The sequence below is a fragment of the Etheostoma spectabile genome, chromosome 5 (genome assembly GCF_008692095.1).
Source record: "Etheostoma spectabile isolate EspeVRDwgs_2016 chromosome 5, UIUC_Espe_1.0, whole genome shotgun sequence".
Taxonomy (NCBI): domain Eukaryota; kingdom Metazoa; phylum Chordata; class Actinopteri; order Perciformes; family Percidae; genus Etheostoma; species Etheostoma spectabile.
The window spans coordinates 12,367,060-12,385,736 of record NC_045737.1 but is presented as its reverse complement, the minus strand read 5'-3'; the positions used below and the strand labels follow the sequence as shown (position 1 = coordinate 12,385,736).

Sequence of the window (18,677 nt, the reverse complement as noted above, 5' to 3'; positions counted from 1 at the left end):
AAAGGTCCCTGGTTCGATCCCGGGTTTCGGCAAAAGGTTTCGTTTTTATTTCCTCACACATAACTCAGAGGAACAACGTCAATGTTCACCAGTTGTATCCATTGCCACCAGTTGAGTATCATTCAACACACATTCTCAAACGGTAAATTACCATAAATCTCAAAATCTATTTTTTGAGGATATAGCGCAGATGTAGTTGTTGGTTAAAAGTAATAAACCATTTTAAAACAGGGCGATCCTTTGACCACATCTTTGTCATGACATGGACATAAACAAATCTTTAAATTATAAAACTAGTCCTGTCCGATTTTTTCTAACATTTTAAAATAGCTACAATTTAATCACATTAATTGACAAAGAAAATCTAATATAAGAGTAAGGCTAGTGAAAACATGCGGCGTAGTCAGGTCACTTCAATTTACTGTTTTGTGAACCTTTTCTGCATGTGCATTTTTTTTCTGTATAGTATGTCAATTTATTCACCCTCTATCTGAAATGATACATTAAGCACGTTTTTTAGGCCCCTTCCTGAAAGTTTTTTATTCTTTCACCGTATTAATATATCACCTTGGCCTGCTTTGTACATACCTAATAGCATTGTTACAACTGTCCTCCTGTCTAGCGCCAACATGGGAAAAAAGAAACAAATAATAAGTGTCGTTATTACCAGCAGGCGGCGGTGTTAAACCTCCTCAATACAATTTATGCCACTCAAGTACTTTAGGTGAGCCATTCAAAGACTCCTCGGAAAGTCCTCCTTTCATAAAGCCTCGTCCCCCTTCATGAAACATTAGGTTGGGAATAAAAATGCACAGGCCACATAATAAAACTTCAATGTTTGCTTTATCATATGAATAAACTAATCATCATTATCATACTACTACTACTACTACTACATCATGATCATCATCAGCTTCATCATTACCATCACAATTTCCAACCTTTTTTTCATACATTTTATGTGTCTCGGATCTTCTGCTTTTTTTGTCCGACAGATTTGAACGCATCACCACTTCCTCTTTCTGAAGCCGCGCCTGGTTTCCTTTTGGTGGGACGGGGGGGCTGACCGACAGGCGGACGACAGCCCATCAGCAGAAAAAAAAAAACACCATGTGAAGAAAAAGTATATAAAAAGGGACACGAAAAGCAAACTTGTGAGGGTGGGAACACATTCATTCGTCTCACCATCACCCCGGTCAGCGGTTTCTTAACGGCTCGGCAGAGAGCGAATGGACAGAGCGGGAGAGGAGCTGGACAGTCTCACCAACGGTAACGTTAACTTACGAGCCCACCGTGTGTCCAACCGCTCACTTTGTGTCTGTGTCTGTCTGTCAACCGTTGGGGGTGGTAGACGATTCCCCGTGTTGAGTTAAGGGATGTTTTCTTGTGAAGAGGCTTCTCATGAGGGTTAATAAAACGCAAAAATAACTGCTTGTTGTGGGTCCAAGCTAATGTTTAAAAGTCGTATGCAGTGTGAAGCTGTTGCTAATGGTAACGTTAACTACGTGTCCCATCTGCAATTTACCTTAGCTAGCTAACTGCCAAAGTGGAGAAAAGACACTGTAATGAAAACAAAAATGTTTAAAACATTTCATAGTTGACCTAACGTTACTTATTATTCTTTAGGGTTATCCTTCGTGATGAAATGTCTGTGATAAATTACCAAGTACCCTCTAAAAACATAACTACAGTAAGGTTAGTGTTTCTTTATTGTTAAAAAAGGTGGTTTGGAAATAGTCACTATGACCAAAACAAGCCCATAAATCAACGTAAGTCATTAAGTATAGCTAAGTAATGAAATCTGACCCTTTAACACGCCTTATTTGACATCCGCATTAATCAACGCGAGCCAATTCACTCACTACTATACTAATGCTATGCGTGTGGTAATAGTGAGGTAATTTAGCTGGAAGTGTTGTGAGAGCTCTGTTTAGGCGTAGCTATAGTTTAGGAAACACGTGGCTTACACGTTTGTTACACTGCTAATTTCGATGTCCAAAGTACAGGATGAACAGCTGATGAATGTGTGGGGGTCTGTCCCAGTGTTTTCCCAAAAACATCTGTTTTGATATTTCAGTTCAGTAGCTCTGAAATCAGGATAATGTGAGAGTGAGGGAGGCAATGACTGGGTCCCAGGTCAATAGGAAATACTCGAGGTCCAAGAGCAGCTGTGATTAGTGTATTTTCAAGAAGTGTAATAGTCCCAAGGTGAGTGAGGCCACATACCTTTTATGCTCTGAAAGTCAGTTAGTAGCGGATGAGCAGGACCAAGTCAGCTATTTTCATGGTGAGGAATGTGAACAAAAACATAGCTTGAGAAAGGGTTATAAAGACAGATTGGGAACTTCCCATCACAGGACTCCCACTAAGTCTGTCTGAAATGAGAATATGGACATCTAAAATAAAGCATGCCCCTCTTGATGACATGCCAGGAGAGTTATCAGCTGAAGTCCCCCCGAATCGTTGGTCCAGAGACACTGTAACGGGATCAGGTTGAAGTGGGTGAAACAGCTGCTGTTGGGCCTAGTGTATATTGTGGCCTACGTACAGTAAATGACTGAGCCCTTGTCAAGCAGTCCTTAGCTGTACATTGCTTTGTTAAGGAGTTGAAGAGGTTTATTGTGCTCTGGGCTAAAATGATGACTAATTAGCTTGGCAGGACAAGGGTCAGTTGTGTGTGTATCTGTGGAATGGCACAGAAGTGGGTGTCAGTCTGTACACAGACTGTGTGTGTGTGTGTGTGTGTGTGTGTGTGTGTGTGTGTGTGTGTGTGGATATGATGATTTAAAGTCATCACTTGGTTTAAGGAGCCGGTTTGGACAATTGTTGCAGTTTTGCACTTTAACAACCTCTTAAAAAGATTGGGTCGTTTATCAAGTTATGTGGCCAGTATCTGACATGTGAAAGCTTGGACTTGCTGACTTTTGTTTATGAAGACCTTTTAGAAGCAAGCTGTAGTACAGGGTGTTCAGGTTAAAGAAAAATGTCATTGAAGCCTTTTTTTCTGCAGTGTCATTTCTCTTTCTCTCTCTCTCTCTCTCTCTCTCTCTCTCTCTCTCTCTCTTTGTGTGTGTGTGTGTCTCTCCGTCTGTCCTCCGGTTGTGTGAAATAAAGTGAGCACTGGCGCTCTCTCCTCCTTCCCTACTGTAATTGGTACCATCTGTTTTGGCTGTGTTAATCTTAGGAATGTTGCGATCCATTATTCAAAACCTCCTGCGTCGCTGTGGACAAGAGCAGCCAATGTCACTCTGACTTCTACGTTGACTCTTTTTGAGTAAACCATTTCCCCAAAATCAGCCCTTTTCTTCCTTCACCTCCTACTGTTTGTATCCTCGTTTTATGAGCTATTTTACTGTCTTCTTCTTCCTCCGTCTTGACCTCTTATGTCTGATCTTTTTTATGCCCACCCTTTTGTTTTTAGCCTTAACACATCATTTTGCTATTTCACCAACGTATGCTTACAGTATGCTCTAAATTGTTCTCTAAAGTTTGCCGTCATACATTTAGTTTTTTTTTAGTTGATACAAAATTAAATGTGGCAGACAGTGCAAAGTAAATCGAGTACTTTTTAGTCTGCAATTGCAGTCTTAACAGTACCCCCTCCCCCGGCCCCCCCCCCCCCCCCCCCCTACTAAAACAACCTCAGAGAATCCACATTGTCATTTTTCTTCTCTCAGGTAAAAGACACAAATACCATGCCAACCGGTGATGGCCCCAGCCGCTTCCCGGTCTTTGTGGCTCCGCCCCACGGAAACCACCAGAGGCCTCCAGGTTATGTCCCTGGTCGGGTGGCTCCAGTCCGCTCGCCACCACCTGCCAAAGCTCCACCGCCTCCACCGATGAAACCTCACGGGCCCCCGCCACAGCGCCCAGCCGCTTTCAACCTGACAGAGGGGAACCAGCGTAGGGAGCGTGCCCAGAGCCTCCAGCAAAGAAAGAACACAGTTATCTGTTTTGGAGTGTCGATGGGGGCTTTCTTCCTCACCCTCATCCTCGTCCTTAGTCTCAAAGTTGGAGACGCGTTAGATGGTCAGTGTTACAAATTACTATTTGAAACGTTTTATGTTCATTTTTTAAAGATGTATCCATTCATGCGACTTTATGTAACATCTTCAAGAACTTCTAGTAAGTCCAGCTGCTTTTGCTTATTACAGAGATCTCTTTTTATGCAACCCGTTGCTTTTCAATTTGCTGCGCATGTTTGCTGCTACCAACTGTGTTACTAGGGATGGAACGGTTTACCGCAGTTGGCACAGATGAGGTGCCAAGTGCAGCTGTCAGTCTCTTTAAACATGCCCTCCATGCAGATTCAGACAGGACAATAAAATAACATAACTAAAGCATTTTTGGTGGAGTTATAGCGAAAGATATGCGGTTTCAGAATGTGATGAAAGTAACGTTACCTGAGCCGACATTTCAGCAACACAGTAAATCCCAAAACTGTCTTTTTCTTGCAGAGAAAAAATAAAAATAAAACTGGAAAAAATTGGTGCTCTTTTGAAACTGTACATAGTGTGTTTGGGTTTGGGTCATAGCCATAGTACAAAAAATATTGCAGTGCAAGTAAGTAAGTGACGTGAAATTAAATAGAATAATATGTAATTAAATAATATTTATATTAAATCCTCTGAACACAGGTGATTTCAGTTATTGTGGCTGATTAGACCTCTGCTCAGTTAAAGGTGAGCTGGAGCTTCAATGGGGATTTATTAGGTCACAAATCTTTTCTACAAATAAGAATGAAACGACTGTCATTGGTCCTAATCTAACAAAAGACTCAGGAAGATGTCAATCAACCAGTCTATACACACCCATACAGTCCTGACGGAGTGCTAGTCAGACAGCTTAACTGAAATCAACTGTGTGGGTGTTAAGTCTTTGACGGCCTTAGTCTATGATGTGGACTTTTTTTAATCTTAAAAGAAGAAAGCAAGCATTTGAAAACCTATATCTTTTCACAACTAAGAAGTATTTATGTTTCTTATAGTCTTAGACAGAGGCAAACAAAACCAAAAATGTTGAATGAAACCAAAAACCCGTCCATGATCCCCAACCTGGATATGAACCAAACTGTGAATTTTGTGTACCGTTCCACCCCTAATCTCTGTATAAAGGGTGAAAATTATGAGTTTCTGGAATTTGTCCCTGCATGTGTGCAGAGAATTGTCCGGACCACAACTCATCCCTGAGTAGCTGGAACCCAGGCCACCAACCAGAGAAGGCCGTTATTGTCAGGAGGGGACATTTGTTCAGATTGGATTCTTCTGCTACCTTCCATACCCTAACCATCCAGTCAGGAGGTAAGCACACCAATGTGCATGTCAAGTAGCATTTTGAGTTGTAACACTGATGGATTCACGTCAATTGAATATGAGGCGTGACATTCTTCAGCAGATTAAGTTCATCTTATGGATGTGTGGATGTCACATACAGCACAAAATAACTTTAATTTAATTGAGTAATTTTCCTCTGCCTCTATGCAGGTAAGGTGGTTTTTGCAGACAACGCTGACGGCTCCAAAAACATAACCTTGAGAACACGGCACATCCTTATAGAAGATGGTGGAGCCCTTCACATCGGTGGTCCCAAATGTCGCTACCGCTCTCGCGCCACCATTGCCCTTGTGGGTCGCTCTGACAACATGGCAGTCCCTGAAGTGCCTGGCATGGGGCGCAAGTTCATAGGCGTCGCGGCCGGTGGGACTCTGGAGCTACATGGCACCGAGAGGGTTTCCTGGACTCTTCTGACCCGAAGTGTCCCGGCCACCGGTCTGGCAACAGGGGGTCACGCCTTCCAGCGGAACTTCAGCAGAGGCATCAACGTGCGTGTGGTGGACCAGGACACAGCTGCTGTGCTGTTGTCTGAACGCTACGACACACACGAGTCTCGTAATGACAGTGGGCGGCTTACCCAGCTGCTGGGGACCCTGCCGGCGGGCCGCATTGTCGCTCTGGCTGTAGGAGACTCGGCTGTCAAAAGTCTTTTGGACGAAACTAAGAAGGCCATTGAAGAGAAGCTCGGCAGCAGCTTTGTCTATGATCTTAAATACAGGTAAATAATGGTAATTTATAAATCTGGAAAATAAGGGCTGGCGCCTTGTATGGACGTTATATAGAAATCAACATATAAGGCTAGATATTGTCTTACATTTCAGATAGTGGATAGTTTTGGAAGTTTTTTGTCTCTTCCTGGTTTTGAAGGCTGCTTAAGCATTGTATCCACATCACTGTTGATCATTTATTACAAATCTCATTGTGTAAATATTTTGTGAAAGCACACATATTCAACCCTACAATATCACCGCAATATTAATATCAATGTATTTGGTCAGAAAATATTTTGTGGCATTTGATTTTCTCCATATCGCCCAGCTCTATGGAGCTGACTTTTAAATGATTTATTTTTCAAATCAAATAATGACATTACACATGGTTTGTTTGTAGATGTTGCCCAGGTGAGTGGGTCTGTTGTCAAACTGCAAGAAAATATGCGTGGGTTTGTTTCTCAGCTGTGTTGGAGAATGTGACAGCTCTTGGAGAGTTTGTGTTGTCTGGGCCAGTCTGTAGGAGGGTTTTGTTTATTCTGGGTCTCCTGGGGCTGAGGCCGTTAATGTGTTTGTGTTTAACCACTGAAGTTAAGACCCCTCACTTACTTGGACTGACAATACCAGCATTTTGTTCGAGGTCCATCCTCCTTAGAATACTTCTTTCTTTTCATCTAAGAAGTTGCCTTGAATTCTTCCTAGATAGTCATCATCCTGTTCCCCCTGTTTCCGCTATATAATGTTCTGCCAGAAAAGGAAGCGCGTACAGGATAATGGGTCAGAGATTTCAGGATGGTGCAAAATGTGATGACTTAGGCAATTTTCTGTCCATCATGCAGAAGGACAGATACTGGAAGTTTGAGTGTTGTCCTGTCCACGTGCCCTAATGCTTTCTTTAAGCTATCCATGTGCCCTAATGCTTTCTTTAAGCTCATAAAGTAAGAGAATTGGATTTTAACTTTACATGACATTGGATCTTCTGTTACTGCCACTCACACACAATATGCACACATGAGTTGTTTTTTTTCCTTCATTGGAAGTGCTGCAGCATTTCACTCCGAGTTATTTGTAGCTCAGCCTGGTTTGGTCCTTGGTTGACTGGAAAGCTGAGTGCTGCGCCAGATTCTCCAGTATCACATTTCACCTTTTGGGGTTGGGTGCCAAGTTCTTAAACAAATCCAATTAAATGGATCAGGCGATAGAGCCCCGTTATATTCAGAGGTGCTTGTGTGTGTACCAATAAGTTAACAGTGTGCTCTCTCTTCTAATCCTCTCGCCATGTATTGGATGTGGGGATTGTTTTTCTAAGCTTTCTGAGGAAACATGTAGCTCACATTTATGAGAGAGCGTGCAGTTTAATGTTTCATTAAAGTCACATAGTGTTAGGTTGAGTGACTTTGGGCGTAACGAGTCGGGGGGTAAGGCATCTGACCTGTAGGATTGAGCGTAATGATGAAGTGTAGACCTGTTGTGTTGCGGACCAATATCAGCTGGAACTTAGAAACCAATTGTAATTGATTTTTGTCATTTTGTGTCAGTGCTGTAAAACTGTGCATACCTGGGTGCCCAACGGCATGTTACATGGACATCTTTTACCCCTGTGTCTCCAACATATGCTTGATTTAAAATAAACAATAACAAATTAGCACAATACCCAAATGCCTTTTTGAATGTACAGTGTATATATATATGTTGATCTTAGATACATGATCTCCTGACACGTGAATGCATTGGTTCCTGCCTCGTGCCTGTTAACCCCACACACACACGTTCACGCAGGGGATCTGTAGTAGGGCTCGACGATTAATCGAATATTTATCAACATCAAAATTCTAAAGCTGTTGTTGACATATTTTTCCCATGACGATATTTCAATAATTTTTTATGAAACTAAAATGTGACTGTTTTCACAAGACATTTTTATTTCAAGCAATGTGTGCCCTCCACTTCAATTTTATACATTTTGTATAAATAGCCATAACAGTTCCCACTTTGTGTGTTATCAATTATTTTAAAATACCAAAACTAAGCACTTTTGAAGTAGATAAAATATCTCACCTTCAGTATTTGAGCCTATTTACAGTAAAAACCTTGCCAATAAACTACGAGGACAAAAACAAAAACACAAAAAAAAATATCGTTCATTTATCATTATCGAGGAAAAATGGGCAATTAATCAAGATTTTGATTTTAGGTCATATCGTGCAGCTTTAGTGAGTTCACCTCTTTCCTCTTGCTATTTCCGGGCAAACAATGAAGTTGTTAAAAGTGCTGGCAACATCAAATCAGAATACTTTATTGATCCCCTCTGGGAATAATCAAGGATGTAGCGAAAAGGAACAGTGAAACACTCTTTCTGAACACCGACAGCCACACACTGGGGCGGTAATGACAGTAGATCCCCAGATGGATCCTGTTTGTGTATCAGTGGGGGGGCACTGAGACTGCGTAGGGTCTCTTTAATCTACAAAAAGAGATATTTAGGTAGTGATTATGCTAGTGCAAGCAATTATTATGAACAGAGATGGATTTTAAAACAGAGGTGTGTTGGAGTATATGACATCAAATCTGCTGCTTATACTCAGACCTTGTTGGTAAAAAGTAATATTTTAAGAATTAAGATTCAGAACTCACTTGGCACACTTTATTGTTTTAGGTCATATACGCCCTCAAAAGCACGCCCAATCCCTTTAGCCATCCACACCCTCAAGCTCTTCCACTCAAATAATTTTGGCTTCTCCTTCTTATAATCATTGTAATTGAATTTTTCTAAATACATTTCTTGAAATTCCTGTTTTATAAGATAGTCTGCAATTAAGTGGGATGGGAGGATTTGGAGCAAAAGTAAAAAGTTGGATTGGAATGGCGTTTGGGATGTGGCAGGTACGCCCATTATTCCTCTGAGCCATACTAATACCCTTCCTGAAATCCTCTGTCCTTTTTAATTTCCTGATCTTCCCTTCCAGTTCTCTACCTCTCATTGTCTTCTTATTATTACATGACATTCACTCTGCTATTGAGTTGCCTCCTGCTACCCTGCTACAAGGTCATCACAGGCATTCTTCAACACATTACACTAGTGAATCTCTTTTTCAGATACCCCTGCACTAGTCTAGTGTCTGGTTTAATCTGTAGTATCTTTAGTTCAGTGGAAGAGAATTTTGTGTGTGTGATCAGCACATCTTGTCCCTGATGCCTAACGTGCAGACACATACAGAGAAACGTCATTATGCACTTTAAGTCACACCCTTTTATTTGACTAGCTGTCACATCTGTAAGATATTAAATAAACTTGATTTTATAGTCCTGTTGACATTTTACATGGCTTGACATTAAGGCTTGTCCACTTGTCCAGGACAAGTGGATTTTTTTTGTAGGGCAAGTGGAAGAAAAATGTACTTGCCCCACTGGATAAGTTAAAACTCAAACAAAATCAAATGCCATGTTACTTCACGTTGTGTGTCACTCATTACGTCTTTGTTACCGATTTGAAACAAATGCATTTTTTCCCCCACAATCCAAGCCAGCCGGCCAGTGTTAGTTGGCTAACTTTAACTTGCTAATTCTACCTTAACGTTACCCTGTCGCCACATCGTTCACAGAAAACAAGCCAAATACAGATGTCACTCGTGGCGATAGCAATGTGCTTTGTGTGGATGAAGCATGAAGTTAATGGGACTTATTTAGCGACTGGCTCTCTGCCTCGTAGCCACTGCTTGTTTGTTTGTCAGTTATTGTAAAACCTCAGCTCCACAACTTGCCGTAGTCAAATCCGCTAATAATCAACTGTAAAGTAGCTACAGCTTTTAAAGTATGCCTAGGTAAATTTGCATCTTGTTGAAATAAATAAATAAATAAAGTAAACACCAACTTTAGTGGCAAAATCCATTGTTATGTCTACAAAATTATTTTAGATGTCAGTCAAAAACAAAAACAAAATCATATCGTGCAGCCATAGCAGTTGATGATCGTTTAACAATTTTCAGCCATTGGTCAGAAAAACAAAGATCCAAATTAGCATCCCTAGTAATCTGAAAAATGAAATTTTTCTGTCTTTCTCTCACTTTTCTTTTTGTCCCTCTGGTCTCTCCAGACAGGCGTGGGCTTTGGTGTCGATTGTTGGTGGTGGTAACGCGTCATGCTCAGAGGACGTTAGGGAACATGAAAACCACGACACCAGAGGGAGAGCTCTGGCAAGACGGAACTTCACCACCGTGGACGGAGTGGCCTTCTCGGTCACCGCCTACAGCGAGTGGAAGAATGGTAAGAAACAGCATGACAGTTTGAAAACTCATTAAGCATACATGGTTCAGTGTTGATAGCAGCTAGAAATGGTATAGCGATTATTTGTTTTAGTGCTTAGTGTATGCCGTCTGTCATTTTGTCTAGGTTGTCTAAATTGTTGTTTTTTTTTAAGGATTATTTTTGGGCATTTCTGCCTTTTAATCACTAGGACAGAAAAGGGGGGGGGGGGGGGGAGAGAGAACCCGGGGCCTCTGCGTCGATGAATAAAGCTCTACATATGGGCGTGTGTTTTACCAACTGAGCTAGCCGGGCGCCCATAGGTCGTCTAAAGCCGCTTTCCGACCGGATGGATTTTTGTAGTTCCTAGAACATAACGTTCCTAGAACCCTTTTTTATTTCTCGTGTTCCGACCGGACCAATTTGGGGATTATTAAGTTCCTCAGACCACAGTTCCTGTGACTCTTTCTTCTCCTACTTCAGAGCAAAGTGTTTTCCATTTTCCGAATAGTGACCTAGTCACGCCCCCACAGCGCGCCATCTGTAAAAGCCATGCCGTCTGTGTTAGCAAAACCTACTTGTATTACTTGACTACGTAAATTACTATGAGAATGGACGGAATGCTGAACTTTGAATTGGACTGATGCGTTTTTGTAACTTGGTCAGAACGAGGCTTTGAGTTCTATGGTATTTGTCTGTAATTATTCACAATGACAAGCTTTAGTAGCATGGAAGCTGTTCAGGTGAAATTGACAGGTTTCTCTAACTTTAAAATGATAAAGGCTTTAGAGGAAGGTGACAGGTTGGCGAATGAGGTTTACCACATTCCAGCTGCTTTACAGATCAATCATCTGAACATGAAAGACATTTCTTGTCCCCGACTGAGCAACAGTTGTTTTGTGACCATGCCGCTAGGACCATTAGCAGGTCTTCAGGCAGTTGTAAATGTGTGTATGTGGGGTTTGGGTGAGGCGCTAGCACACCCTCTGGCTTTAATTATTGCGGCCGTGCATGTCCACGCATTTTTTAAATACATTTGACAGTGACTCAACCTTACTGTGGACCATAAAGTAGAAAATTATGGCTTCCTGGGGGTGTCTTTACACAACAATGTTGGTTGATATTGCCCACTGACTATCTATTGTCTTAGATTTTGGATATCGTAATATAGTATATGTGGTGTCTTTTCCTGGTTTTAAAGGCTGCATTACAGTAAAGTTGTAATTGTTCTATTATTTGCCTTTAACCACTTAGTCATTGTATCCACATTACTGATGATTATTTATCAAAAAGATCACCATTAGTCAACACTACAATATCGTTGTGGCATCGATATCGAGGTATTTGGTCGGTGTACTGTAGAAAAACAAATGTACCCTGTTATCCTCATGTCTTTCCTTTCTAATTTATGGGTATTAAGAATGAATAGACTAATCTTTTTGTTATATTATTTTGCTCCAGTTTTAATGGAAACATGTAACAATATTATTTTTATCTTGCTTGAAGAGAGCCTTCATAAGATACTTTACAGCAAGGTATAATAGGTTATACATCCTTTTTTGTTTCTTGTCTGTCAAGTTTCTTTTAATTGAAGTGACCCCCTTCCTCCCTCACAGGTTTCCCCATCTCAGGCTTCCAGGTGGATGCTGTGGACCAGGTGGTGCTGAACCTGCAGGACGAAGTGCAGCAGACCTGGCAACCCGGGGATCAGATTGTAGTTGCCAGCACAGACTACTCCATGCACCAGGCTGAAGAGTTTACTTTGTTGCCCTGCTCTCACTGCACCAGCAGGCAGGTCAGGATACAAGGTGAGGGGTGTGTGGGTGTGTGTGTGTGTGTGTGCAAACTAAAACTGTCCATCAGTGTTTGACCTTTTTAGGGTAAACTACTGGCTTGTAGTCTGACTTCAGCTTTTTACACCGGCCGCCACACATTGAGTTTTGTTATTGTTAATTTATTTTTTTAATGCTAAAAGAGCCCTCCCCTCTCTCCTCAGCAGAACTGCGCACAGTGTGCACGCAGGTAGAAAGGGGAGAAGGGACCGGGTGCGGGGGCCGGTGTAGGTAGGAGAGACAGCAGGACGCAACGGGAGAAAGACGCAGCTATGCTGGCCTGGCCCTGGGCAAGCCAGCCTTCTTTGAGAATTCTTTATTTATCTTTTTACCTCCCTTTGTAGCGCCACAAATTACTTTCTAATCTGTGGGAATTACTGCAGATATTTCATATTTGAAAGCTCATGAGAAGATCTTACACCAATTTGTCATTATAATCAACAAAAATGACTGGCAGAGATGTGCTACTAATGCTGAGGTCCAGAGAGATCTAATTTCCTGTTAAGCTGATATGGAGATGTAAGGTTATTGGAGGAGGCTCAAAAGAGATTTTCAGCTTATGTTTTTAATAGTAACTGGTCTTGTGGTATAATAGCCACAGTGGTTTTATAGATTTGGACACATTGCCTCTGCTTCACATCCTCCTATCTTCTTCATCTCCTCTAATGGTTTCTCTCCAACAATCCGTCTGGACATGTTTCCCGATCTCATTCCACTGTTGTCAACAAACGCCAACTCCCTTCCCTGGAGAGAAGGGGGTATTAGAGTTTGTTTGCGTGTGTGCATGCCTAGTTTTTTGTGTTGCTACCATAAGGAATTGCAGCTGGAGCTTTGCATTATCATTGGCAGCCGCACACTGTAGGCATGGGTACTTTCCGCATCGTTCAAGAGCTGATTATTTTGTGTCTCATATGAATTAGATTACCTTTTACTTTAACATGTTTATTATTTTGGTCGGTTGGTTTTGTGGCATGGGTAGATGTTTACGTTTAAGTGGGCTGCTAGGCATACTTTCTGTGGTTTGACAGTTGGAAGCCCACGGTTTCTGGAAACCAAATACCTTAGTTAAGTTTAAATGCCACTTCCTATTTGTTTTAACCATAGACAGTTAAAGAAATGGACCAACAGATCCCGTTGTTCTGGACGGTGACCAGTGAAGGATATTAGAAGCACTTTTTCAGTGATGGCTGAGCGTTACTGCGCAGCCTCCAACTTAGCTTGAAGATGTAGATGTGACGTGAGCAACCTGTCTGAAAGTTGTAAGTCTTTTGGTAGCTGTGCCAAGAGAAATCTCAATCATTCCCAATCTTGCAGAGACGGAGAGCATAGATAGGTATATGTAAGTAGATAAAATAGGCTCAGGCTAATTATTGCTAACTAAAATGCTAGTTAAATTAGTAATTAAACCTAAACGGCTCATGTAAGTCGAAACTGTCTGCGTGCTTTCCTGACAGTACGGTGATTTGTCGACTATGCGACAGCAAGTCGCGTGGTTATGACACAATCGTTAGCCTATTTTTATAAAAACATCTGCTACGGAGCCATAATGTGAGATACAAGGTAATGGAGCCTTTTATACATTGTTGTGTTTCTTTACAAATGAAGAATGGACAACTTAAGTTTTTAACGCTTCAGATGTAAAGTTATTTGCTGTCAAAGTGGCGCCAAAATGAATGGCAGCCAATGGAATGCTAATGCCGGGTAAGTGCTTTGTAGCATTGAAATGGCGCCATAGGAGCTATGCTCCGTGGACGCCTGCTTACCCCCTTTGTTTTAACATTTTAGATTACTGGTAGATTAGATTCAACTTGTCACAAGTACAGAGCAACGCAGTGTAGTTAGTGTCTATCCAGAAGTGATGAAATGCATATTAAATAACATGTGCTACAGTATCAATAAATAACATGTGCTACAGAGTGCAAGGTATGAATGATAAGTGTCTATTACTACAGGTATGTACAGTATATGGACAGGCTGGATAATTAACCTGGTGTTTTAGTGAAAAGGTTTGAGTCTAAGTAGGACTTGTGCCACCTGATAAAGGTTCCACAATAATTTGAAGCCATATTATGTTATTCTTTTTTTTGGAATGCAGTGATTGACATTTGTAATCATACAAAGTAATGACTTTCACCGTTTCCAGGTTTTCCTCCAGTTTTGCATCAGATTTTTCTTTGAAAATGATCACTTAGTTGTAGCATATGACCACCAATCTACCTGTCTGTCCTGCCCAGGGAAACCTCAGTATAACCATGTTGGAGAGATCATAGATGGCATCGACATGCGTGCTGAAGTGGCGCTGCTCTCCAGAAACATTTTCATCTACGGGGAAATGGAAAGCTCATGCTATGGAGACAATGTGTGCCAGTTCTACAACCAAGACACTTATGGAGGCCACATCAAGGTGTGTCTTATATGTGTGTGTGTTTGTGTGTGTTAGTTTACAGCACAGTCCCTTGTTCAAACTGTGCTTCCTGTCTGTATTTGCTGAAGTATGTGTCTCCATGTCTCAGCATGACTTTATATTCTGTGGCTGCAGTAATCTGCGTGACAGTTTCCATACTGCAGCGCGAAAGTGTTCATACGTTCTATATTTATACGCCGTCCTAAATGAGAGGGGTTATTCATGTCCCTAGGTCAGTTTGTGTGGAGAACTACTACTTTTCTCACTCCCATTTTCTCTGTTTTCCTCCTCTCTGCCTCTACAATTTCAAGTTTTTATTTTATATAAAAGACAAAGTCTATAAATCTGAACTCTGAAGATATGGGTCACACCCGGCCATTACTGGGGGCAGCATTCTCTTCCCTGACCTACATGGGTCTTTATACAGGCAATGAGTTCACTGTAATTTGTTTAATGATAGTCCAATTTCATTCATTTTTTATGGAAAATCCACAGTAACATTCCTTAGGCTCTATGTAACTGACCTCCCTCAGGCTAAACAAAATAAACACTTTTCCTTCCATTTTTTTTTTTTTTTTTACCACATTAACTGTCTCCAACAAAAACACATTGAATTATATTACACAATCTGCCTCAAAAATGATTGAACTCCCCACCCCCAAACTAATAGACCACAGCATCCAAGCCATCACACACACACACAATGCACTCACCATTGCATATTTCCTCAATCATATTTTTCATGCAATACTCATCTGGACTGTATATGCATGCAAGAACTGAGGCATGTGCATGTCTTTGTCTGGATGTATGTACAGCAAGCATTTGTCTTGAGGTGTCATGTGCAGCGTATATACTGTAGAAACATGCTACTGTAGAAATCTGTGTGTGTGAGTGAGACAGTTAGCTGGAAGGCCAATACCCCCTTAACAAGAACCAGACTGTGTGGATTATGCCATACCCACATAAATACCTCCGAGGGAGCATTGTACAGCAGATTCAGATTGCATTATTTGTTGAAATTCATCATTCAACTTTTATTTTCTCCCCAGTCCATTTGTGTCCAGCTTTTAATTTGGGCTTCTATTGCTCGCATCTCTTATTCATCAAGAGGAACGTCAGTGGTTTTGGTACAGTTTGACTCACTGGCGCATGATTACAACAGAGCAAAAGTTCATATCCCAGTGGGGTCATAGACAAACGCAGAGAATCATACAGTAGACCTAAACCTTTAATTAGACCAGAGTGGTTTGACAGTCAGCCCGCTTTTGTAACATAATGTGAACCTTGTGTTGCCCCCCACAAGGCCAGTGTGATTTACTTAAGCGGTTAAACTAATTTTTCTTGCTTGATCGATTTTAAAATCCGCCATTCTTTTGCATCTTAACCTCCCACTCTGGCTTTTCTTTTGCCAGATCCTTCGTAACTTCTCATCCGTGCATCTGTCCCACGTGGAGCTGAAGAACATGGGCCAGCAGCGTGAGAAAGGGCGCTACCCCCTCCACTTCCACATGTGCGGGGATGTGGACCAGAGGGGAGGCTATCGGGAGCCCACCTATGTGGACGGACTTTCCATACACCACTCCTTCTCCCGTTGCCTCACCATCCACACCACTAACGGCTTGCTGGTAAGTAAAGTGTGTGTGTGTCTGTGACATGATGAGTAATTCTAAAATGTATATGGGGACAAATAAAAGACAGCTGTAGACAATGAAATCATCTTTATTTGGAGGATTTGAAGACAGCTGACAGTAATAAGTACCATGTGATGTTAGCAGTTGAATGCTCATCAATTACAGCCTCCATCGCTGGATTACTGTAATGACTTGTTTTCTCATTTCTTTTTCTTCCTCTCCCTCTCCTTGCTTTCCTTAAATCGCTCTCTTAAAACCCTCCTGTCCCATATCTTTCTACATTTAAAGTAATCTGTCTAGAAGACTCCTTGGAAGAGATACACTAGTTTACATATTGTCCCGTTCTTTGGACCAATGATAATATTTTTATATACTTGCTCGATAAATGAAACCATATGACATGTTCACACTGGTATGTCTATCAACTGCAAAATCCCAATGTCTGTGTATGTTTGTGAGAGTTATGCTCCCTCCTGACGTCAAACGGTGATGGTTCAACTTTTGTCCTTGAGGCCATTAGATTAAAAGCAGTCTTCCGATCTGCAACGAGGAAATGGAATTTACACAGTTTGACATTGTTTGCTGTTTTCCCTGTTTCCCTTCTGGCACACTGACCATGTACATATTCTCACTCTTGCTGTGTATCTTCTTCAAAAGCTTTCTTGACACTGTTCTTCTCTACGTAGCTTCAATGGGTTTAATGGGTTTAATAAAAACAAAATAGACAGAGTAGGGAATTATCTCAGGAATTTTAAGTTTTACAGAGGCATGCACATCTAGCAGTTGGAACGTACTCTTTTTTTTTTTTTTTCTTGTGGGTTGCTGATGATTCCAAGATGGACTAATAAATGTTGTCTTAGCCCTCCTATTTACCAGGACTTTTCTGCATATTTTCATTAGGTGCAAACTACTTCTTCCTTGGAAAGGGAAAATTTGCCATTACTGGGATATAGTACTGTATTCATTTTTCTCTCCTGTCAAGAACTCTAAAAAATAAATAGTCTCTTTATAAGGGCTGCACAATATATATATTTTTTTAAATTATTTATTTATCGTTATCGTGATTTCATTGCGCAATAAACAAATTGCGAAAGGCTTCGGCATATCGCGACAGACGTTATTTGAAAGAGTATCAGTAGAAAACTTCACTTTCAAATGTACTGGAACTGTCATTCTTTTTTTATTGGTGCTTTTTTATGTTCAAGGCAATGTTCACTTTGGTCAGTAAAATAATTGTGGCCAATATTTTTATTTCTAATTCAACAAGCAATTTGTTGTATTGTAGCAGAATACTGAAAGCAGCAGAAAGGCAGAACTGAGTACACTTTAATATCCGTTTATTTATTGCAAGTTATATTGTTATTAAGATATTCAACAATGTTATCGCATATTGAATTTTTTAATATTTAGCGGCCTTCTTTCTTTGACCCAGGTGAAGAACACTATAGGCTATGACACCCTGGGTCACTGTTTCTTCCTTGAGGATGGGATTGAGCAGCGTAACACCTTCTACCACAACCTTGGCCTGCTGACTCGACCCGGGACTCTGCTGCCCACTGACCGCAATGAGACGCTCTGCACCAGCATCAAGGACAAAGTCTACAAGGGCTACATTCCCTCACCCAGCACAGAGTGCAAGTACGGGATCCTGACATTGTGTGTCTCTGGTTGGAGATACAAGTGCAGAGCAAACTGATAAAAGACAGCATGAGTTTCTGCACATTCATAAAGATTATCCACTGTTAGCAACGTGTGCTTTCTTACTTTACAGCACTCTACAGTTATATTGTGGGTGTAACAATCAATTATTTACAAGTATATATGCTGTATAAACACACCCATCAGAGTGAATTTAATGGTCTTGAATAGTTTTTAACGTCAGTTACAGATCCTTAACTATTCTGTAAGTGCACACACAGGTTTAAAATGGTCATCTCAGAAACATGAATACATTACACTTACATTTAAGAGTGTTTTTTATGTGTTACAAGTTATGTGGTTGTAGTGCAGACTTTCTGAACCATCATGTACTCATGGTCTATGTTTTAGTCTTGCAGCTGCAACACAGAGACCATGGGGTCTTGTAAATTAGAAGACTGAGGCTAATTGCAATGACAGATAATAGTTGAGGCACTTGCCAAGTCCTGAGAGCTGTAAATAAGCCAACATCTTGACTGTAAAGTAGCAGCTACCTTATCTTTGAGACCACTGACCAGTGGGGTCGAATCAACACAAAGGAAAAGCGCCATTTTTTTAAATCTTCCCCACTGACATTAAAGTGTTTTACTCTCTGTCAGGTGTCTGTGTGGGAAATCTGGTGATAGTGTAAACAACCCTGAGAGGAGGCAGAGGGCCCATGAACGTGTGAAACAGATACTGTAGTTAGTATTGGTGTGAGCGATATCAGCAGGGCGGTTTTATCCATGCACAAACAACCTCTACCCTCCACGGGATGTTTGGTTAAGTAGCGGCAAGAACAAGAGAAGTGTCTCTGTGAGAGAAGCAAGAAAGCACTGTTACGG

General features: G+C 41.2%; 1 protein-coding gene and 2 long non-coding RNA genes across 3 annotated transcripts in view; 2 read left to right on the top strand and 1 right to left on the bottom strand.

Annotated features, from left to right (window-relative positions):
* The first annotated feature begins 1,009 nt into the window (after positions 1-1,009).
* cemip2 (cell migration inducing hyaluronidase 2) overlaps positions 1,010-18,677 on the top strand; it is a 31,632-nt gene continuing 13,964 nt past the window's right edge. Inside the window, exons 1-9 of the mRNA XM_032516038.1 lie at positions 1,010-1,269; positions 3,678-4,029; positions 5,160-5,300; positions 5,484-6,051; positions 10,137-10,306; positions 11,902-12,093; positions 14,352-14,521; positions 15,937-16,149; positions 17,588-17,793. Coding sequence (XP_032371929.1) covers positions 3,696-4,029; positions 5,160-5,300; positions 5,484-6,051; positions 10,137-10,306; positions 11,902-12,093; positions 14,352-14,521; positions 15,937-16,149; positions 17,588-17,793 — 1,994 coding nt within the window. The 5' untranslated portion in view covers positions 1,010-1,269; positions 3,678-3,695. The remainder of the gene's footprint in view (positions 1,270-3,677; positions 4,030-5,159; positions 5,301-5,483; positions 6,052-10,136; positions 10,307-11,901; positions 12,094-14,351; positions 14,522-15,936; positions 16,150-17,587; positions 17,794-18,677) is intronic.
* LOC116689485 (uncharacterized) lies at positions 8,150-9,509 on the bottom strand. The gene is made up of 3 exons (XR_004332004.1): positions 9,498-9,509; positions 9,144-9,150; positions 8,150-8,251 (listed from the first exon to the last, which is right to left on the bottom strand). It is a non-coding gene; the product is annotated as an uncharacterized LOC116689485 (long non-coding RNA).
* Positions 12,905-14,336, top strand: LOC116689482 (uncharacterized). The gene is made up of 3 exons (XR_004332002.1): positions 12,905-12,915; positions 13,447-13,450; positions 13,914-14,336. It is a non-coding gene; the product is annotated as an uncharacterized LOC116689482 (long non-coding RNA).